Below are 22,165 nucleotides of genomic sequence, written 5' to 3'. Positions count from 1 at the left end.
ATTTATTTCAATAAAATACAATGACTGAATTTAGATACATTTAATTTATTAACCTAATTCTCGGTTTCTGATTCTTGTTTCACCAAGAAAACACTGAATTGAAAAGTTCTGTACATCAGTAAGAGTGATTCTCAAACCCAAGGACCGAAGGCCCGGCGCCATAACATTACAGTTACTGCATGTTATGACAGTTTGTCTTGTAACATTTGCTTCACTGCTTCCTGTTAATGTACTCTCAGTACAGTTATACAATATGTACAGTATATAACCTCCTGTCTGAGGATCAAGCAATAATGTTGCCCCACACACACACACCGTGCTGACCAATCTAATATAATCTATGCCCTTCGTCCCATGAGAGAAGTCCTACTCACACTGAGTATCAGACAGAAAAAAAATCATATGTGCTACTTATGAAATAGAGAGAGGAGTGCTGAGACTCGGCTTCATACAAATGCTGGAGAAAAACAAAAAATGTAGTTGCCAGGAGCGTTCAGCCACTGAAGATACAACAGTCTGGTCCCGTCACTGTTCACTCACTTACATCCACAGCTGGTTTAGGACGAGTGCAGCACACCTTCACCCTGGAGAGTTATGAGCTGTGGCTGTTTGTTCCTAACTTAATGGCCCTCTATGTGTGGAGTGTATTTTATTGTGCGTGTTTTTGTATCTATCTAAGTGTCTGGCTCCTGGTTAAAGGAGAGAAGGGATGGCATGGTGATAAAGAGACTCAGCTCTCTAAGGGGCCTGAGCTGGCGTGGCAGAAGCTGGCTCTGGATGATGGATGGAAACCACGCCGGAGGACTTGAATTTGGGAAGGTGGAGGCCAAACTTGTTCTCAACACCGGCAAAGGTAGCAGCGGCCAGGCGGTAGCCTCCAACATGGTCGGCGTTAATGGGAGGAAGCTCTGAGATGCGGGACTTGGGCGTGGGCTCGGATCCTGCTGGACGGCTGGTTAGATGAGAGGTGGAAATAGATGTAAGAATTACAAAATACTAACATTTCATTGAAAAACAGATTATGTTTGTAACGGGCATACTTTTTTTGGGTATAATATGACATAAGTGTCTCCTTAGGTTGTCAAACTTCTAATAATTCAATACTTTTTGATATTATGTGCTTTAAATGAAATAATCTCTATTGTTTTAATGATCAATAGTATTGAAAGTACCAAAGCTTGAAGAAAAACTGCACCTATTTCTTAAGATTGGTGCTTAAGAAGGAAATGAATCCATTAAAAATCCCAAACATTTAAAACCCTTTCACTTATTAAATTGCACTCTCTAGCCCTATCCTTTCTAACCCTCTTTTTCCACCTTCATTACTCTGCATTTCAAGACTGGCATAGGAAGGTATCAGACGAGTGCTGTCAGTAAAAACAATCTAATTCAGTATAGGCTTTGTAATTAATTAATCACATATATTAATGATTTGAGAAAGACGGCACTACTGGTAGATTAGACATGCTTCTGAATGGCATCAAAACATTTTACTAGCTTTTGAAACAGGAGAAGTGGAGACTGAGGGTAGATTGTTCACTTATGGTTTCTATCCATAAAATCATAAAAGTTAAGAGCACAGAGAAGTTTTTTTTACACGTGTTCAATGGAAGTTACAAAGCTATTTTAGCCGGTTGTGTGAAGGCATCAGAGTGTGAATAATCAGCATACAATCTTAGACCCATTTTTACCCCCTGGGATTAATTAATCAAAATTAATCCAAATTTTTGACCGCACTATATCAGTCATTTTAGAGACTTATTTATCAAGAAAGAACTGTTTCACATCTTTCAAACAACTACAGGAGAAACTGCCCACTACTCATTTCTTCTGGTATCTACATGACAATTTCCTTCAGGATAATTTTTTTTTCCTACAGCGTCTGCGGATGAGGCTTTTGGCCTTCATCCAGCACCCAAGGGCCTAATTTTAATAGGGTACCATAAGTTGACTGATATAGGACATGCTCCCTCTGGATCAAATTCAAGCTATTTTAACTTACATAAAACTATTTTAAGACATATAAATCTAACATCTTTCTGTGCCCATCACTTCCTCCTGCAGTTTGAAGTATTACAAAGAGCTCATATATAAACCTAAGCTATCTTGTATGCCTTTAAACACAACTCTGCTGTGATAAATGTAAAATCAGTGAGTCCAACCTTCTCCACATGTTCTGTACGTGTCCCTGTCTCAAAGAACCTGATCAAAGATTCTTCGCAATATCTAGAACCCAACTCTCTGGTGGCCCTCTTTGGTACTCCTGGAGATGATGATGTGCACCGGACCCCAATCAAAAGCTGCTGTTTGTCCTTTGCCTCTATTGGCCAAGCATGTAATATTGATCCAAACAGTACTGTCCTGTTTGGAACTCAAAAAGATTTACTACTCAATCACTGACTGTAACAAAAAATCGAAAGGGTATAGCAACATCTTCTGGATCACATTCAGAATCTCTCGTCAATTTAGCTTTAGTACTCTCCTCCTTTTATCTGCTTCTACATAGAGTGGTGCAGTCATGACTTAATTTTGTAGGCAAACATGAAGTTAGTGTCGCATGGGTTCCCTCGGTTTCAAGCCTATGGGAATTTTCAATGGGTTTTTGGATCATTGCTAAAAATAAGATCTGTGTCCAATAAAAGTTTATGAAGCTTACATGTTTTGTTTGTAAAGATAATCTTCATAAATTGATAATATAAACATCATATCTGGTTCATTAATCTAACTGACAAAAGTAAAAAGCTAAAGTCAAGTTATACTGAATTACAACACAGTCAACTGAATTTAACTTCATCAACCGCGGATACAAGTGAAGGGCAGGCTCAGTTGCCGCGCTTCGGATAATGATGTATAGTATTCCCAATAAACGCTGTAGTCCTTGTTAGCTGTCCTTTAGCAACCGCCTTTATTAAGACGTAAAAGGATACACAATTCAAAGGAGGGGCACATTTCCGATGAATTTTATGTAGTAGAATAAAATGTTCAAATCTCTCAAGCTTGTGTTCACCACAGACCTTATTTCAGGCATTTAACCAAAAACTCCCATAGACCTTCAGGCAAGGGAACCAGAAGTGCTAAAATGCTAACTCGCTTCAGTGTTTTAGGACTCATTCTTGCACCACTTAATAGGAAGATCTTCATTACACTTAATCCCTAATTTAATGCACAAGCTGCTTAGTCATTTCTTTATCTGTATCATATTTCATTTCTGAGATTACCTCTCTTTTATTCTTTTATATTATGACAGGTAACCTGACTTCAGGCATTAGTTTGGTTTAAACTCCAGGGCTTGATATTAAGTAAAGTGGTCTGGGTTTGTAACTGGTAGACGGGATCTGTACCCTTTATGGCTTTTTAACACGGCTGGGATTAGTCTAATCTCAGACAGAAGCTTGTTTGATAAAAACAAGAGTTAAACAGATCATATTTTTTAAATTAATAAAAATAAACACGGATATTGTATGAAAAAGCAGTTTCCGTCATGTACAGTATGTCTTCACAGCATGATGTTCTGTATTTTTATATTGGTCTTGTATCCTACAAATGCAGCCTGACTGATACTTTGCCAGCCTTAGCCCTAACAAAACATTATCAACTCTCTAATGTGGTTATTTAGTTAAGAAAAAGAGATATAAATGTTCCCAAAAAACAAAAAGAAGATAAACTTACTGTCCTCCAAAGTCAATGTAGAACCACCGCTGTAAGAGCTCATACGTCACCAGAGTCACACCAAACTGAGGAGAGGACCGGCACATACGAGCTGGAGAGGGGGAAAAACATAAACTTTAACACACTTGAACACTAACACAAACAGAAAATGTCTCTGTATGCAGCATTACACAAACTCACCTCCAGCTCCCTTCCACAGAGCTCTAAAACCCTCCTCTCTCATAATCTTTCTGAAGCAATCGATGACTCCTGAGTAGGTAGTCTGTCCTGCCCTTGCTGCCACCTGCAAACGTGTCTTGATGACATCAGCAGGGGTCACGAGTGAGGCCGCAGGGATACCTAGGAAACAGAGTTACAAAGACATCAGATGATGAATATCACTTCCCTTGTGTGAAGATAAAGTTCACTGCATCTTAAGGCAGTTCAAGTGAACTTAATTTCACCTCTCTATTGTGCTGGCAGCTGTAATGCTATCTGAATTATTTGCATTTCATTAAAGCAGTATTTCATTATACTCAGTGAAGGTTAATTTAGTTTTGACTGACTGCTGCTGCTCTTCTGAAGTTACCTGCAATTGCTCCAGCAGTGAGAAGCTGCAGAGCTCCCAGCCTTCCTTGCTCATCAGCCATGCTAGACTTGAGATGTGCATAAGCAGGGAAATAGATGGCTGAGAAGGGGATGTCTCTCAGGAAACATGCTTTAGCTCCCTATTGAGATGCACAAAGAACAGACAGATACACGAGGTGGTGCTTGAAAGCAGACTAGGAGGTAAAAAAAAGTGCAAGGATTCATAAAGAGTGATATCAGTATATCCAAAAGGGCCTTTGATACATCAGAGATACATTACCTTGTAGAGGCCAAAGAAGCCAAGGTCGCGGACCACGCTGAGTGCACTCACTCGAGGTCCAGTCGTGATCTCACCTGCCACCTGCAGGCGAATCTTCACAATCTCCAAAGGGTTGGTAAAAATCACCTGAGAGCCTCCAGCCTGGAGAAGAAGAAGAGCTTGTTTAAAACACCTCCATGAAAAAGACATCACAGCTTCTGCATATTACATCTATACACCGAAGGAGGGAACCAAGTCTTTTTCAAAAAAGTGTCAAATTTCAATTAAAAAAAAAAAAAAAGATCCTGATCAGTTATTACTTTTCCATTTCCTCCAAGGGTAAGGTGTTCTGGGCCAAAGTTTGTGTAAGGATGAACAACGCTACTACAACAAAAACAGAAAAAACATGTTGTATTGGAAAATGACATTTCTTTTTTTTACCCTGAATGCACTTTTGCATTGCAGCCTACTGTTAGTGACGTCACTTTGAGTTCAGCATGCGTGTTAATACTAACACTAGAGAGCATGCGTGCTGAGATTTCAAACTGACAAGGCCCAACCTTTAGGTTACTGACTGCAGCCACACTCACTTATTCTAATGTTTATTAATGCATTCACAAACCTATGGAGCAAAAAAGGGATTTAACTTACACAGCCACCAGCCAGAATCTCAGCAAATAGGGGAATTGTGTCGTCTTTTGTCGTGAACTTGTCTCTGACAAAGTCGTTCACCTGTGGGGGAAAAAGCACAAGTGGGTTGTGAGACAGAAGACCTCTGGATATTTGGGTCATCTTGTCCTTGTAAACCTGCTCTGGTGTCATGTCTTCATCCAGTACATCTTTATTTCACACAGATTTCAGCTTTTGTTTAACTTCTTTTTTTATTCTGTAGACTTGTCTCAGTAACATTCTTGTAAAATGAAAAAAATATCTATTTCATTACAGCAGAAACAACCACAACTACCGCCTGGAAGTTATATGCCTCTGCAAAGTTTCAATAGCCCAACAGTGAAGGTACAGGGATAGGTCAAGCGGTAGGGCTGTTTAATCACCTCATCCTTGGGTCAGGGGGAAGAGATGTGCAAAGGCTTGTGAAAATTCATCAAGGTGTTTTTGAGATATCATGTTCACAAGAATAACCCCAGATTTAAATACAAACAACCTGAAAACATAATGCCTCTGGCCTCAGCTAATGCTAGTACAAAGGCATCAAAAAAGAAAACCTTTAAACACAATATTGGGTACTTTCTTGTCTATACTTGCTAAAAATGTACAACAGTTACCCAAATGTGTTAGAACCATTAAACTTGAAGCAGCATTTGGCTTTTAACTGAAGATCTATCTTCTCTTTTTTAAGTCTTTGGTACTTTTTGGTTCACCTTGAAAAGCAGATGGATTGGCCAGGTTTTGTGTTTGTCATCAGGCAAATCCATCTTGCAAAGCTCCGATCTGAAACCATTATGTCAGGTCTGAAAACAGGTTTAGTCATACTGGAAGAGGGTAGCAATGGCTGCCGCTGGCGTAGCGATTAGCTCAGATGTAGCATAGTATAGCATCAGTTTTACCAGAGCTGGGCCACATTTCTCTATTAAAACAAGAGCAAATAGCCATAATGAAAGCTTTTCATGACAGTGAGGATGTTATAGCTCTTCTCCCAACTGGCCTTGGCATGAGTTTGATCCACCAACAAGCTACACCGTTCAAAAACACCAGCAGCGCTGCCCTCAAGCTCTTACTATGCGGAGCTTGCATAGTACTGCACTTTGTCTTGTTTTGGAAAGTCCTGCCCTTCCCAAACACTTTATATGACAGGTTTCCCATGCAATGGATATATGACAGTTTATCTGGTATGTCAGGTTACTTTTTGGTGCTAACGTGACTGTAATAACAGAGACTGTGTTGTTTTAAAACCTTAGTTTTCTACTTTTCTAGTGTCAGGACCTACAGCCACCACCTTAATGGCAAAGCATCACCCAATTTCCTCAAAATTTTCAATCATAGCTTCATGTTTTTAATAAAATGGGGTAATTTGGATTTGAGATGGCACAAAACATGTGACAAAGAGAGATGGAGACACATTCTTCAAAATAAAATCCCATCATCGATTTTTTACGGCATGTTTTTTCAAACCACATACTTATGACTGACTGACTGAAAATGGCTTTATGACCCACAAAATAAGGACCAACATTTTAAAACACCTGGTAACAAATACTGTTGAAAAACCTTAGTTTTGATTATGTCTTTTTTAAATAACGAGTGTGATGAGAGGAGACACTCACTGTCAGTTTGATGGCCTTCTCAGGTGCCACTCCTATAAGCTGAGGGACCAGACCTGTGAGGGAGAAAGACAAACTTGATTATTGATTTATATCACCTGGAAAAAGGGTCAAGGGAGGACGGTTACAACGGAAATTTAAAGATAGCTGTCAGCATTGTCCCTCAGCTTTATCCTGAACAGTCTAGAGGGGTCCAATAGCAGCATCTTAAATTACATTAGTTTACTTATGTCTCTAGAGACATCTGAAATGTGTTCAAATATTATCATTGATTATATGATAACATCCAGTTTAAAAAAAACATTTTTACAATCTCTTCTTCCTGGCCTACCTCTGTAGAAGCCGAAAAAGCCCTCATAGCGGAGCACCTTCTTAGCACAGTCAAAGCTGTTCTTGTACATCAGCTCTCCTACAAAGGATCCTGTAGACCTCTGGTTCTGCATGCGGGTCTTCACCAAGTCGATGGGGTACACTGCAGTTGCTCCCGTAGCTTTGTAAATAAAATGCACCCATAATCAGACCAAACACTTTAAAACGGTGCAGATGCTTCATTGGCTGCTGTGTGACCACTTGTCTCTGGTGAAAGCATGACCCACCTCCAGCAATGGAGCCCAGAGTGAATCTATAGGCTGACTCTGCAACCTGCAGCCACACAGGCCTGGAGGCGTCCCCATGGGCCTGATGGAGAATCAGATTATGAATGCACATAATGAAAATGGTTAATAATGCCCTCACTTTAAATAATTGCTGTTTTTCATGCAAGGAAATCTTTCTTTCATAGTTTGAATGTACAGGACAGTTTAGTAATACTTCATGGTTTAGCTTGAGCAAGCCTCCTACCGGTTTCTGGGATTCCACCAGGTGGTAGGGCAGGCATCCTTCCTCCAACGGAGCTATCCTCTCAATGTCAATTAGGTTCAGGCGCCTGATACAAGCAAATTTATTTCTGTTAACATCAGTGTCTCATAGGTGATTTCTTAAGCTATTTTCACACATCCACTTCACAATTTTTCATACATTTCAGACAGGCTGGCCCTGAGAGGCAGGGTGGATGCTGCAGAAATCCAAGAGGAAAAAAGCAATAGAGTCTAACACGATAATAAAATGAAATGTCATTATCTTAGCCACTCAAATTTTCCTGACTTTTGCTTAATTCTCACAATGGCTACCCCTGACTTCATGCCTAGAAATTCAGCTGGTCGTGTTCACATATGCAGAGCATTTCAGGACATTTTCAGACTTTTTGTGCACACAAGAAACTTATAACTCGGTAAAAGTAAGAAAGTAGCCGTTTACCCGGAAGGAGAGTGCAGTCCTGATAACTGGTACAGGATGTCGATTTCCATGGGAGTGATCTGACCAAACTTGTTAGCAGCATGAACAAACTCCTCTGCAGGAAAAAAATCCAGAGAAAGTTATTTTTTAGATAACACTATATCATCTGAAGAGCATCACAGTAATGCAACAGCTTTGTGTACCTTTTGTCACAAGTGTGTCCTTTCGCGTGCCGGCCAGCGTGCTGTAGATCTTGCGTATCAGCTCCATGTTGTTCAGCAGGGAGTTGAAGGCGTTAAAGTAGGAGAAGCTGACCATGTGAGAGGTACTGCCACCAGCAGCCTAAGAGAAGGAAGGTAGAGTGTGTCAGGTGCTAATCTAACAAAAGCTTCTTTTTCTACATGCGTGCAATCTTCAGGAGAAAGCCTCAACCAATGGCAAATAGTTTTTAATGTTCACTAGTTTGTACTACTTGATTCAACTTTGATTGTAATGAGTATTCATTTGTATTATTTGCTCAGTTATACATGCTGTGATTAGATTTAATTCAGCTTTTTTCTAGTTTTACAGTTGCTATTAGTTTTTTTTGGTATATATGGGATACTTGTGAGGGGCAAGAACCCAAAAAGAGCCAGAAAAAGCATCAATTCACTTAAAATAATCTATTCAAATAGAGAGATGAACAACCACAACCATCTGCAAACAACAAACAAAACATGACTCAGTATATGCATGATAAATTAACAAAAAATAACAGGATTAGTTTTAACTAGGGATCTCTGGTAACTTGTAATGATCATGCAGGACATCTGTGTTTTTAATCCTGTGTGAATCATCAGTGTCTGTTATTTGCAAAGTAAAAAATCCAGGGCAAATTATGTACTATATTTTAGCACACACGTAAGTCCACAGATAATATTAAACTTGTGTGAATAAACATCTCTGTAATTTGGAGTGGCAATTGTGTTTTTTTAAAAAGTTGTTACACATTTAGGTTAGAGGTAGTGTTTTTCTTTCAATTAATTCCAGTTCATGTTAAAAATTACTTTATTTTGCATAACTGATTAATTTAATATTAATTCATTTGAATTATCAAATATATATCTGTTTAGAAAAATCTGGTTCACTGTGTTTTTGTTGTTGCAGTCATGCTGCACCTTTGTGTTTCCTTTAGAAATGTCAGTAAATTTTACAGACCTCCCTCATCCTGGGTGAATACACAGTACCAAACACTGACATCAGGGGGTAATTCAATCATAAGAGATCCTCAGGTAATACTAATCCCATGCGAATAGTACTATATTCAAACAAATCTGCACCTTAGGTCTGATTTTCCGTAACACTATCCCTGCTAAATGTGTGTTTAATGTTTCATACTTTACCCTATTCATTTTTTTTCTTCACTTATTGTTTTTACTTTTATTTTCATAAATACCCTTCTAGTCATGGGTGTTGCAAATTAGAATTTGCTTTAAACACTAAGATACTGGCATGGGATGGCTGTCCCAAACAAATAACCCATAAATATGTATAAAGATAAAGTTTCACTTAATTGTGGTTTTTCAGCACTGTTTTTTATATTTACTGCAGTCAATAAACATGTTTGAAGGGTCTTGTTTTCACTTCTGTGTTAGACCTTTTTAATTCAGTTTAGTTCCTAGTATAGGAGTATTTTTCCTCCTTAACTTACAGGATTGAATAATGTTTTATAATGGAACCTTAGATGTGTTTCTTAATAAACCTAAGATTTTTCAGATCTAACCATAAAACACCAACAATAGTTTCTGAAAGTAGTTAAACTTATACAAATAATATCTATGACCTATCTTCACCTGTTTAAAACCCCACAGAACATCATTTTACATTCCTACATCCAGTCTGCCAATCTTTCTTTCCCCAACATATTCTGAGAGATGGAAAAAACACATGCCATTATGCACAGAGGAAGAGAAAGTGACAAAACTTCATTTGATTCCCTGTGCTGGAAACCTTAGGGAAGTTTAACAGTATCAAAGACTAGCTACTGCCAATTCCTAGTAGATTAAGAGATTAATAGGATTATAATCAAAGTCAAAGTTGGAGAATTTAATGGGTGTTTGTATTTGTACAACTCATGTCAAAGCAGATGATGTTGCCATTAGCGGGCAATTAAAAAATATAAAACACTTTTTGGACATTTTTGAACTTTTGTTTCAAATTATCCTCTAAAATCTTTTCTAATCCTAAATTGCCTGTTTCAAGTTTGAATGGCCGAGCTTCAAGGTTTAAAAATTAAACATTCATGCGATTATCTGAAATAACTCTCCTCAGTCTTTCTAAGGCCATAGTGAGGAATAATGATGCCAATACTGCCAGTAAACTCTTCTTGCATGTGCACTCAAACACTCACAGAGACAAGGTTCTCCTCCACAAATGGAGTGAGCATGTGGTGTCTAATGGTGGCCATAATGTCACTGAAGTCCATGGCAGAGATGACACCATTCTTCCCTTTGTCCTTCTGGGCAAATGCCTGGCGTGCATGCTCCAACTGCAGCTCCTAAAACACAGGACACCACAAGGCTGAGTTTGAATAAAGTCAAGTGGAAGGAGAAAATGAGACAAAAGCAACAACTCTGGACTGATCTGTGTTTGTAATAAGCTGACCTGCAGGAACTGGGTAAACTCGAGGTAGTTGAGGCATTTCTTGTTGTCATGACCAAAGTGCAGACGGATGAACTCACAGTCCCAGTTGAAGGGGATGTGATGGTGCACTGTGGTCTGGCTGAAGATGTCCCGCACATTTTCTGCAGTAAAAGAGGAATAAATAATCAATCACTGAGACAGGTTTCATAACCAATAGTTGAGCCAAATAATTCAAATGACGTGGAGGACAAAGCTCTGAGCACGTGTGACCTCCGCAAGAAAGCAAAGGCAAGACAAACAGAAGAAACGGTGCATGAGAGAGATTATGTAAGCCCATGTTAATGACTTAAACCGAGAATAATCTGGTTAACAATGTCAGGAAATTCTTTCTCCACGTGAATTACAATTGAATTGTGTAACCTGATGACTAAACACACATTGATGGTTATGGTGCAATGTAAATATTCCAAAGTGTAACTTTCAAAAAAAGAACGCAGTATTTATAATGTCTTGTTTTTATGTGAAGTGACTCAAAGCTGAAGCAAAAGCACAGAAAAGCCACAGGCTCGTACCAAAGGAAATGGTCCCAGTTCCAGTCTTGTCAAAGAGCTGGAAAGCTACAATGAAGAGTGCGTCAGGTGCACACAACACGGACTCAAACGCAAGAAATTCCTGGAATGAGATCAGCCTGCCATATGGGGAGAAAGAGAGCAAAATATAAGTGGTTAACATCAAACATCTGTAAAAAAGGCCCAAGATCAGATCATAAAGTGCTGCTTTTATGTTCTTTCTCTTCCTTAATGAACATCTTTTGAGCTTGAAACAAAAGATTGTCATTACATATTTCAGTAAGATTTGAGCTGGTGTGTTTTTCAGTTAACTTAAACAAAACTGGTCACCAATATTTTCTCAGCAGATCTAAACAGAAGTCACATTATCTGCAGAGAGCGGGCACATATCACTTCATATACAGGCTGATAAACTGATAGATTTATCTTATCTGTAAGTGCTATAATGCTAAGCAATGATCAGATATAGCTCAATAAATTTTCATTAGTGATGATAAGCAGGGTCCAACCCTGTGCATGTGTTAGCACATACCCGTCCTTTGTGGTGTCGGCCACAGCAGCAATGAGCTGTACGGTTTTAGGGTTGTGGTGGATCTGTGTGTGTAGTCCTAGATACCTCTGGACAAAGTCTCCTGGGGTCATAAACCTTTCTCCATCCTTGTCCACAACACTAGAATACTAAGAGGAGAAATTAAAAAAACATACCTTGACACTTAATTCTTCACAGATACTGACTTATTTGACTTAAATGAGCAAACAAACAACATTAAACAAGCAAAAGCAATTATAGCTTGCTTGCTTGTGTTTTTCTCAGTCTGCTGTGTTACGAGTAATTTACATAACTTAGAGTTAATCCTGCTCAGGAGTGTGGCTTACAATCAGCTGTTTTAACCCTCACAGTGTCCTTGCTACAGGCCTGTTTGGTCAGTGTACAGAGGCAGTGAAGCACAGTGCAGCTGTAATGCTTTGTATACTGGGAGACATTTTCACATGTAGCCCTGATAAATGCCCTTTAAGGATCTTTCCGTTATCGTTAAGCACAGACACATAGTTTAATTATGAAGCTTTAGCTTAACTAGTTTAACAGAGCAAATCTCCGCCATAACATCATGACCACCTGTGCAAACCAGTACAACAGTTTCACCACAGTCGACTGTAGTGGATCTTCTACATTTTGTCGACACAGGATATATACTGAAAATCAGACATTAAATGTAATTCTTTTTAAGACTCTTCATACATTTTAAGACTATTGCATCTAGAATTTCCAACCCATTACATTAGTAACACAGTTTCTTAAAAGTTTTGTGCTGATTGTGGAATAAAAATGTGACAACACTGAAAAGAAAACACAGGTACTATGTCTTGTTGAAGTTTGCAAATTAATCTTTCTTGAAGCATTCTGAGATTAGAGTATGAGGGAAAAGACCTCAATTTGATACCATAAGGTAGCTGACAACGAAAGGTCTTATTTTTTGACAATCTGGAGTTTCAAAGTACCTCAAAGTACCTTTCTACAAGTTTTGCACTTCAGCTAAAACTACAAAGTAGAACAGCCTAAATTTAACTTTTTAGAGACATGACCACTTTGCTGTTGCAACTGATAAAATATATATTTAAAATAAAATATAACTCAATAGCAGAAAAACTTATCACACTCTTGTTTGGTGTATATTAGTATTTTTAAAAAGCAACAACATTTAAGACCTTATAGTTTTTAATATTTGTTTTAAGACCCTGCAGACACCCTGTGACAACAGTGATAATTATACTTTACTGAACTACATTATGTAGTTAGGCGTTTATTTTTTGTGTGTTGTTAAGTTTCTGCTATTTTAAAACAAGTTTCCCCATGTTACCGCTTTTATCTTTTCTACCCTTTACACATTACTTTGCTCTTTTACACCTGATACTTTTTGTACATTTTTGCTTATAGCATTCCTTTAACCTTTTGTATGTTTGAGCTTTTTTGTTACATTTTTTGCTCATTTCCTTTTTATTACTATATTCCCTGCCTTTGAGTAAATGTTTTAAAATAAACTGAAGACACATATTTTTAATCTTGCTTTTTATTTGCAATGATTTTACAATCTTTGACTGTTTTTAAATTAGAAATTATCCAACTTTCATAGATTTGAATATACTGTTTCTGAACAGTTTTATATTAATTCTTTTTAAACTTTAACTGTAGTTTTTCCATTTTTTACTTTGTGTTATTACTTTAATTTTATTTCTTTATTTCATTACGAATTCCTTGTTTTAATCTTTCATGATTTTATGCATTGTCTCTATATTATTTCCTGTCTGTCTGTTTCTTGTTAAACCCTTTAAGCCGCATGTTCTATGTATGAAAAGTTTAATTAAAAGTTAAAACTTGTATTTTCTTTGGGAATACAACTGTCAAGAAAGTGTCTGTATATTTATCTTAACAAATATATGGAGAGCAAAATGTAAAGGTTAATAAAGTGGGATTTTTGTACAGAGTTGCATGACATTGCATGAGGGGTAGTCACATGAAATTTAGAAGAAAACTGAATTAGAAATAAAAAAGCATCATTTGTGTTCATTTTAACAACCACTTGTTTGTGGTTTGAGATTAAGAATGTGAATCATTAACACTTTTGAATTCTTATCTCTCCATTTCTTATGTAAATACTATGAAAACTATCTACCTAAATTATTAGAAATAGGACTTGGCAATTAATCAAAATTGAGATGAAATTGCAATGTGGCCTGCTGCATTTTTTAAATAGCAGAGGGTGCCATATTTGTTTAACCCTGAAATGTCAAAATACTTATTTTAAAACTTATTTTGCTGCAGAGATGTTATGACATACAAATCATGCATCATTAAAGTGTCCTTTCTTTAGAATTGTTACAAAAACTCCAACTTTCCTCATTTTTTTGTTCTTCGTACTCGATATGAGAATGACCTGAAATGATCAAATTTGAAATATGAGTCCGAATAACCACAATTATTTTTTTCCATAATTGTTCAGTCATGGTTTAATCCATCTAATATTGTGTTGGTTATAATAAAGAGTGATTTAGTGCATTTTGAAAGACACATAAGATTAAAACCTTCAAAAATGACTGCTTATTAAATGGCAATGTGTGGGGAAAAAAATGCAATAAGATTATCTTCCCAAATTGTTTATTTGATGTTTATGTCAGCATCTTTTGCACTCCTCACCACTACATTTGGCTCATATTAGTTTAAAAGCTTAATGATTAATTTTTAATGTTTGAAAAGAGGGAGAGAAAAGTTAACTGGGCACAAATTCCTTGTATCTTCAAAAATGCCTGGACAATCAAGCAGACTCTGATTGTAAATGAATTAAAATGTGACACCTTGGATTTCACATTTTCAATTACTTCTAGAAAGAAAGTGAATATAGCTGTAGTTAGCCTTGTCAGTAGTCACGATAATAATGACACAAACAAGGGACTTAAGACTACTTTGAGGAGGATGTATAGAAATCTCTATAAAGAGCATTCAGGGTATATATGTCAGGTCCATGGCTCACAAAAGCACCTGCTCTGTCCCTGCACTTGTACAAAACAGATTTATGTAACACCTTAAAAACACACAAGGTCACCGATCTTGCAGTTGTAGCATGACATGTCAGAAATCCACTACCCTTCATTTCTGCATGCATGGGTAGGCACATGTCCCATAGTGTCTGTGGGCTGTGCTGTCAGCTATTTGACCCAAGTATTTCAGACTCCTGTCAACTACAAGCCAACATGGCAAACACATTGTGGGTCACACACTTAGCACCGCAGTGGCTACTGCAGAAAGGTGAAGGTTAACTAAATCCACTCCTCATGCATCCTCTGCGTGTTTTCTTTCATGTGAAATAGCCTATACTGGCTCTTCCTGTGTGTTTAAATACACATCAGCATAGCTAGTTTTATATAGTCTATAAACTGTTAAATATTACAGTTAAAGCTGTCGAGGCAGTGAAACTAAATTTTCTGCTGAAGAAGCAACTTGAAGCCTTGATACTGAAATGCTGTTTTCCCCACAACTTCTCCACTTAAAACAGCAGTTCTCACAATAAGTATAAACCTTGATTGTGTGTTATGTTAGAAACACAATAATGTTTGGCTGCCTGAGAAATATGATCACTACATCCATTAAGAGCAAGTTATTTATTTTATGTAACACCAGCAGCCTTGTTGGACCTTTAACCATGGTTAATACTGTAATTTAAACCCCATGACTAAACTTCCAAGCTCATTCACAGAGTGATAACAGATCTGTTTGAGCCTGTACCAAATCCAGAGCTTTTGTACAAGAGAGGTCCAAAACATCGCATATCTTAGTAATTTATCGTTGAACAATCATTTAATTCTGATTTGTTTGGGTGAAATCAAGTTAAAGCTTACCTTCTGGAAGATTGCTTTCAGCTCACTTGGGTCCCCACGTTTGGTAGATTGCACCTAAAACAGCACAGCAGATGAACAAAATTAGATACTTTGACGATGTTAAGAAGCATTTTTACATTTCAAAGGGCTGCTGAGTGGAGCAGGTTTGGCAGAGCAAGAGGCAAGATAAGCCAAGTGCTGTGGCTTTGTGTCTCCTTGAAACTCCCACGGCTGTGGGGGAGAAAAAGAGACCCCGTTGAGACGGATACGACACGTAAATTAAAGCTAAACAACACCCTCACAAGCAATGAAGCCTGGCAGGTTACGCAGTTAACCATCACTCGACTGGCCACCAAGTCACAGCTCTGGTAGCCGGCTAACAAGCACAAACTACTCACAGGAAGAGGACACAGCCCGCTGCAATGACATGTAAAGATTTAGAGCTGCAAACAGCGACAGGACGAGTTAAAAATAACAAAGTGATGGCTGTAGCGAAAAGAGGCGACTCTAGGTAGCATTGCTGAGTCTATCGCGGCAGTTTTAGCAGTCTGATAGCTGTTTAGCTCTATCTCGCTAACTTCGAGGTTGTGGATATCACATCAAGGCCAGCCACAGCCGGGCGGAGGCTAGCCCAGTGATGCTACAACCTCAGAGTACACGGCATCCGAGCCACCGTAACTCGACAACGACTCAACGTCTAGCTTTGGTATTTCCTACGCGTGAAAAAGAACAGAAGATGTGCAGAAATGTGAAAGTAAAGGTATGAAAATCGCTACGAGAGCGATGCCGAAGTCACCTTGACCGCCATGCTGGTTTGACGTCACGTACAGTGAGCGAGCTAGGCGCAGCGCACGCCTTCAGACGTGTATAGTAGTGGGATCATGAAAACGAAACCGCGCAGCCTCTCATGAATAGCACTGATAAGCTGATAAATGAAACACCATCCTCTAAATCAACTGTCCCAGAAGTTACGGCTTTGGAGATTACATCAAAGGTTGGTTGTGATTAAGGAGTTTAGAGCACTAAGCATCCTGTACCACACTGTTAACTATAACTCTCCCCTCTCTCTCTCACTCACTCACACACGCGCGTGGACGCGCACACGTTGCCACAGCTACCACGGCTACTAAACCCCCCAGTGGACCTGCAGCCACTAAAGCTACAGCCTATTACCCTGCTGCTATCCTCTACTGCTGCTGCTATTTCTATGTCGACTACTTTGAAATGAAACGCTAAGGGTAGGACCCTGGGACATATTCTAAGTTGGATAAAGTCACTTAGAAGCCAAGATCATCTGTTAACAGTAGTGTCATGGCTAAATGCTACCATGATAGAGCTACAGAAAGGGTAGAGGCGTTCCTAGCTAATGATGCTAGCTGTAAACCTACATTGGTATAGCAGTCCTTATGAGTTTACAAATATGTTATTTTCATAACCATGCCCCCCGTAAAGGCCAAGTTAGGGGGGCCATGGAGGTCAGAAAAATCATGGTCCATTGTAAAATTAATCTGTGATAACCATATTTTACATTTAACCCTAATAATAACCACTCTTATCAAAGCAACAGAAATAGTATTTATTTATATATTCATGCTGCAGTACAGTATAGCTTTTTTCAAAACGTAAACCCCTTTTCTTAAAACAGAATTACCTTTTTTTTGTCAATGCTAACTTTGAAAAAAAAAAAAAATCTGGAAAGTGATATCAAACTTAGCCACTGTATGCAATCAGTGATGTGATCAGGCTACCAGATAGTAAAGTAGAAGGAACTGACATAAATTTAAGGAAAATTAAATTTAATAATTGCAAAAAATCTGCCAAAAAAATATGTGAAAATGTGCAAATCCAGACTAAATGATTGATTATACTTTATTATAAATCCTCATGGGTTTATAAGACACCAGAAATACAATTGCAGTGTTTTACAGAAAGATAAATTCATAACAATTACAAAGTTGCATGATCTTTTCCCAGCTCAGTAGTAAACAATACGTTCTGCCTTTTCTCCCAGGCTTTGCAGATAAAATCTGCAATAGCAAAGGTTCTTTTTCTGAAAAAAAAAACCTCAAGTTTTTCATAGTCATCAAACCAGAAAAAGTCAGCATTAATCTAGGACATTTTCTTAAAAAGTAAATCCCTTAAGTCATCATAAATTGGACAGTAAAACAGAAAATGAATCTCGTTCTCAGTTTCACCAAAGTTACACAAACACACACACTCTGTCTTCTTCTGGAATGGCATTTAACCTGCCAGTCTCCATGGCTAAGGGTAAAGTTCCTAAGTGCAACTGTGCACATAATGATCTCTGTCTTCTAGTGAGATTATACTTCACATAAGACTCTACATCATAACTATTCTTCATGAGACAATACATTCGTAGTTTTAGTTAACACCATATATCGACAGACCATTTTTGTCTGTACTTAGTAAACATAGAACTCTTAATTTCCTGGATGTCACACAGTAACTTATTTTGAAAAATGAATGACATGTTATTATCTTTTCAAGACTGTTTTCAGTTCCTTGGCCCAGGGATGACAATGAGAAACATCCCAATTAAAAATCTTCTTAGTGAGTCTCTGATCAGACATCCTTACAAGCCTATTCCAGAGCTGCAGCATTTCACATTTGTGTCTGATGTTTGGAGGATCCCATCCTGTATCTCCACTCATAGCCAGGACAGATGTGAATTTATGAACTCCCAAGAAGGCCTGAATCACTGTGTAATGTATAGAATTAGACCTCTGATGCTCCCGGGACCCCCAAACACCAGAGTGGCAAAAATGGTTGAAAAAAAGTGGTGAAAAGTGGTAACAGAGTGGCAAAAAGATGGGGAAAGGCAAAAAATATATTTTAAAAAGGTAGAAAAGTGGTTAAAAGTGGCAAAATTAGGGAAGAACTTGCAAAAATGGTTTAAAAGTGGCAATAAGAGATTACAGAGGCAAAAAGTAGTTATAATTTATTTAAAAAATGTACAAATGGGCATCACATCTCAGCTGTATTGATGATCAGGCATGTAACCATACTAGAATGAGGTATTTTTGTAACACTTTTGAAACACAGTCTCTGGTGGTAGATTGCTTACTTGATTGTAAAAGTGCTGTTGGTAAAGTCACTTACAACTGAGGTATTCCAATCCCACTATGAAAACTCAGTTCACTTTTTTTTTCTTATTAGCAATATCTGTTTCTCCAATTGATCTGCATTTTTTTAACACAGCATTGTGTACTTTTGTGGTCCCTTCTTCCCTAGTAAATCAGTACCAGTAGACAAGAGCTTATCTATCTGACCTCAGTGAGGTGTCAGTAGAGATATCCACTGTATTTGCTGTCACTGATAAAGTGACCTCATGCCATTTTCTTCTTTACATGCCCTGTGCCAGGCATGGGTTGTGTAACTTTATATGTTGTGGTGTAATTTGCTGTAACAGAGATGCCTAATGAACAAAGATATTCACTGCTGTATTTTGTTTTTACAGAAGTTGGAGGGCAGTTGAAAGTAAGGCTGGAGTTTAGACAGTCTCCATTAGGTTTGAAAGACTGCTGACTACTGTTTTTATTTGTGTGTAAATTCTCATGGGATTCAACCAGTAAATTGCTTTAGATAAGGCAGTCCAAAGCCTAAGTGGGATAGTTTCAAAGGACCGCAGGCATCCATTAAATCACTGTTTTCAGCTTTTGCCCTCAGGACAAAGGTACAGATCCCCTATGTGAGGAAAAACATTTATCAAAACATTTGTCCTAGTTTCCACTGAATATCTGGATCAGTTAGGGCACTTTAAAGTCAGCCTCCTACCTCAAACTGCACACAGCACTTTCTAATTATTTAACATCCTTCATTTACTATTAAAGAGCTGGTATCTTGCTTCATTGCAGCTCTAATATGCATGTTTTATTGTGTTTGATTTCTTTTCTTGTGGTTTAAAGTGTTTTTTTTCTTAAACTTAATTGAATTACCTTTATCTTTCAGAATATTTTGTACAAATTTCACAAAATCTCAACCTTAGTGGGATACTGTGTTCATTCAGCAGTTCTGAATGACTGCATTTTTTTTTTTACTCCACCAACTAAACTAGTTCCACAGCCTAACTGATATTGGACTGAAGCCAGCGTGCACAAACATTATCCTGCATGCCGCTTTGCTTGTCTTTGTGGTAACAACAGAGCAGCTGACTATTTTGATTGACGTTTTTTTTTTGTGTGTGTTTTATGTCATTGGGAAGCAAGTTGAGTCTGTTTTGTGTTTCAGATGAATCAGCTAATTTAATAAACACTCTTCGGTGATGTTACCTGGCTGTACCCAGAGCACCTGTCTCCAGTGGAGTGTAACACATTGTGAAACGTTTTAGTGACTATAAACTCTAAATCACAACCATTAATTCAACATCCAATGCCTAACAGACCATTAATTTAAGTTGTTGGATCTTCACTTTGCCATTTTAACAATTTTCATTGCCTGTTTTGTGAAGCACAAAACAGTGTTTTTTCAAGATTTTTCTTTATTAAGAGAAAATCCATATTAAATTAGTCATGATTTATGCCCTGACTGTATCTTTATGCATTTACTTGAATGGACATTGGTTTTTAACCAATTTTGGCATTTTTAGCATTGCTTATTTTAATTGATGTCATAAAGTTACAAGCTTTACCAACTTAGCACCATGATTGTAAATTGTGTACACTCTGATGCTTGACACAAACAACATAATGATCATGTTTTTTGTAGAAAAAATGCATAAAGTTATAACTTTATTATAACTATTTTCTTTATTTGGTTCATATAACAACAAACATTACAGGGAATTTAGTGGAACTAGAGCAGCGCTTCACAAAGGCTACCTTCACACCTTAATGCTCAGATCTGATTCTTTTGTTTGGTCTTTCACATTGTGGTTGAAATCCAAAAGATAAGATGGGATTCTGATTTAGTATCACAGAGTAAAGTGGCCTAAATCTAATATAAAAAAAAAAAACAAATTCAGTGTGACATGTGCTGTTCACACTGTCAGAAAAGCAAATATGAGTCACATATGACTATGATCAAATAAATCAGAATCGGGTCACTTTTAACTAGAGTGTAAACACATCCAAAGTGTGGGCTGGGGCCCTCTGGTGGGCCTCAGAGGCACTATAGGTGGGCAATGAGAGGCCATTGATATCTGGATATTTAAACAAAAATGTAATCACATTTTAAGTTATCATAAAATAATAATGGTTTTATTTCAAGACTCAGATGTTACAAAACACAGGCATAAGTTTTAATTCATGTTAAGTTTTTATCATTAATTTTGTCTCATGTATACAGTGTTACAGTTTACTTAGTGTTGGATTATCTGGTGACTCTCCATTAAACACTCCACTATGCAGCTCACTTCCCAATTTTAAGACTTTTCAGTGTTTTCTGAGACATTAATTATAGTTGGGATGAGTTTGCAGAGCAACAAAGTATGTTGAAAAGAAAATAGTTTGAAAAGAAAATTTAAGTGATATGGCGGATGCCTGACTAAAAAAAAAAAAACGGCAGAGGCTCATTTACTGTGACCCTACAAATAGTTTCCAAGTATTGTTAATGTAACTGAAAGCAAAGCGTTTGCAATGAAGTTTTCTGTTTCTTTTTTTTTTTTTTATTTGGTACAAGTAAGGATATTTGAGTCTGTACTTGAGTTTTAGGCCGCAGCATGTTGCAGTTTGTGAAAAGCTGAACTAGAGCATTATAGAAACACTGTAGTTTTATTCGTGAGGAAACCATAAAACTAGGAGAAACCCCGGGCACACAGAAAGAGATAAAGTCCACACTTGTTGGCTGAGACGCATCAAAGTGCGCCCCCGTGTGGCTTTAAAGCGTTACTGCAACTGCTTCTAATATGAGCACCCTTTTGTAAAGGTTCACGAATATGTGCTGATGTCAGCTAATCTACACAAGAGGTTTGCCTGATTAAATAAAGGTTGAATAAAATAATAATAATAAAAAAACAGGGTCATCGGGTATAGTTTGGTATTTTTTTTTATTTTTTATTTTTTGGCTTTGATTGCTGGAACCACATTGGGTTCATTTTCTCTCACTTTGTTTCAGAGGAAATGAAAGATGTGGGAATCGAATTGTACTGGCTCACAATTGGATCAATCGATAAAGAAATAATGAAATGAAATAAACACATACCTCTTCTTAGAGTTCTAGCCTATACGAAGTTAAGTCACATACTCCGCACCGATTTCCGTATTAATAATATTTGAATGTAGTCCACATACATTTAACGATGTAAAAAGAGTCAATACATCAAGTTGGTCGTTTGGCTGTCTCTTGCGTACATCAGGCCCTATAAACGCATCTCTGTCAATCTCAGCATGTTTCATAACAAGAAATAAATACTCACAGGCGCTTCGATTAATTAATAACGCTGATTCTAAAATACGAACTTTGAAGTCAGAAGTGAATAAGAAAACGGCAGCATAAATTTAGCACATTTAAACCCAGACTGTACATGAAACAGTGCGACAGATAGGGCTAATAAATGTCAACTGACAGCCTGGCTAGTTGAATTCCAAGTCACGTGA

General features: G+C 37.6%; 1 protein-coding gene across 1 annotated transcript; it reads right to left on the bottom strand.

Annotated features, from left to right (window-relative positions):
- Nucleotides 1-42: 42 nt before the first annotated feature.
- LOC121519856 (calcium-binding mitochondrial carrier protein Aralar1-like) lies at nt 43-16,478 on the bottom strand. The gene is made up of 18 exons (XM_041802933.1): nt 16,408-16,478; nt 15,633-15,686; nt 11,773-11,918; nt 11,244-11,359; nt 10,693-10,832; nt 10,439-10,585; nt 8,253-8,391; nt 8,071-8,164; nt 7,615-7,699; nt 7,371-7,452; nt 7,106-7,264; nt 6,778-6,830; nt 5,147-5,227; nt 4,517-4,657; nt 4,238-4,376; nt 3,850-4,008; nt 3,670-3,760; nt 43-952 (listed from the first exon to the last, which is right to left on the bottom strand). Exons 1-18 carry the CDS (start codon nt 16,417-16,419, stop codon nt 739-741), a joined length of 2,052 nt encoding a protein of 683 aa, XP_041658867.1. The 5' UTR covers nt 16,420-16,478; the 3' UTR covers nt 43-738.
- Nucleotides 16,479-22,165: the final 5,687 nt, after the last annotated feature.

Source organism: Cheilinus undulatus, linkage group 13, assembly GCF_018320785.1.
Source record: "Cheilinus undulatus linkage group 13, ASM1832078v1, whole genome shotgun sequence".
NCBI classification, from domain to species: domain Eukaryota; kingdom Metazoa; phylum Chordata; class Actinopteri; order Labriformes; family Labridae; genus Cheilinus; species Cheilinus undulatus.
This window is presented reverse-complemented; position numbering and strand designations above follow the sequence as displayed.

Bases quoted from the DNA above. Each gene is read 5' to 3' on its own strand.
- LOC121519856 (XM_041802933.1), bottom strand. The intron at 10,586-10,692 runs GTCAGCTTATTA...CCTGTGTTTTAG, and splicing joins AGTTTACCCAGTTCCTGCAG to GAGCTGCAGTTGGAGCATGC. The intron at 4,658-5,146 runs GTAAGTTAAATC...CTTCTTCTCCAG, and splicing joins AGATTCTGGCTGGTGGCTGT to GCTGGAGGCTCTCAGGTGAT.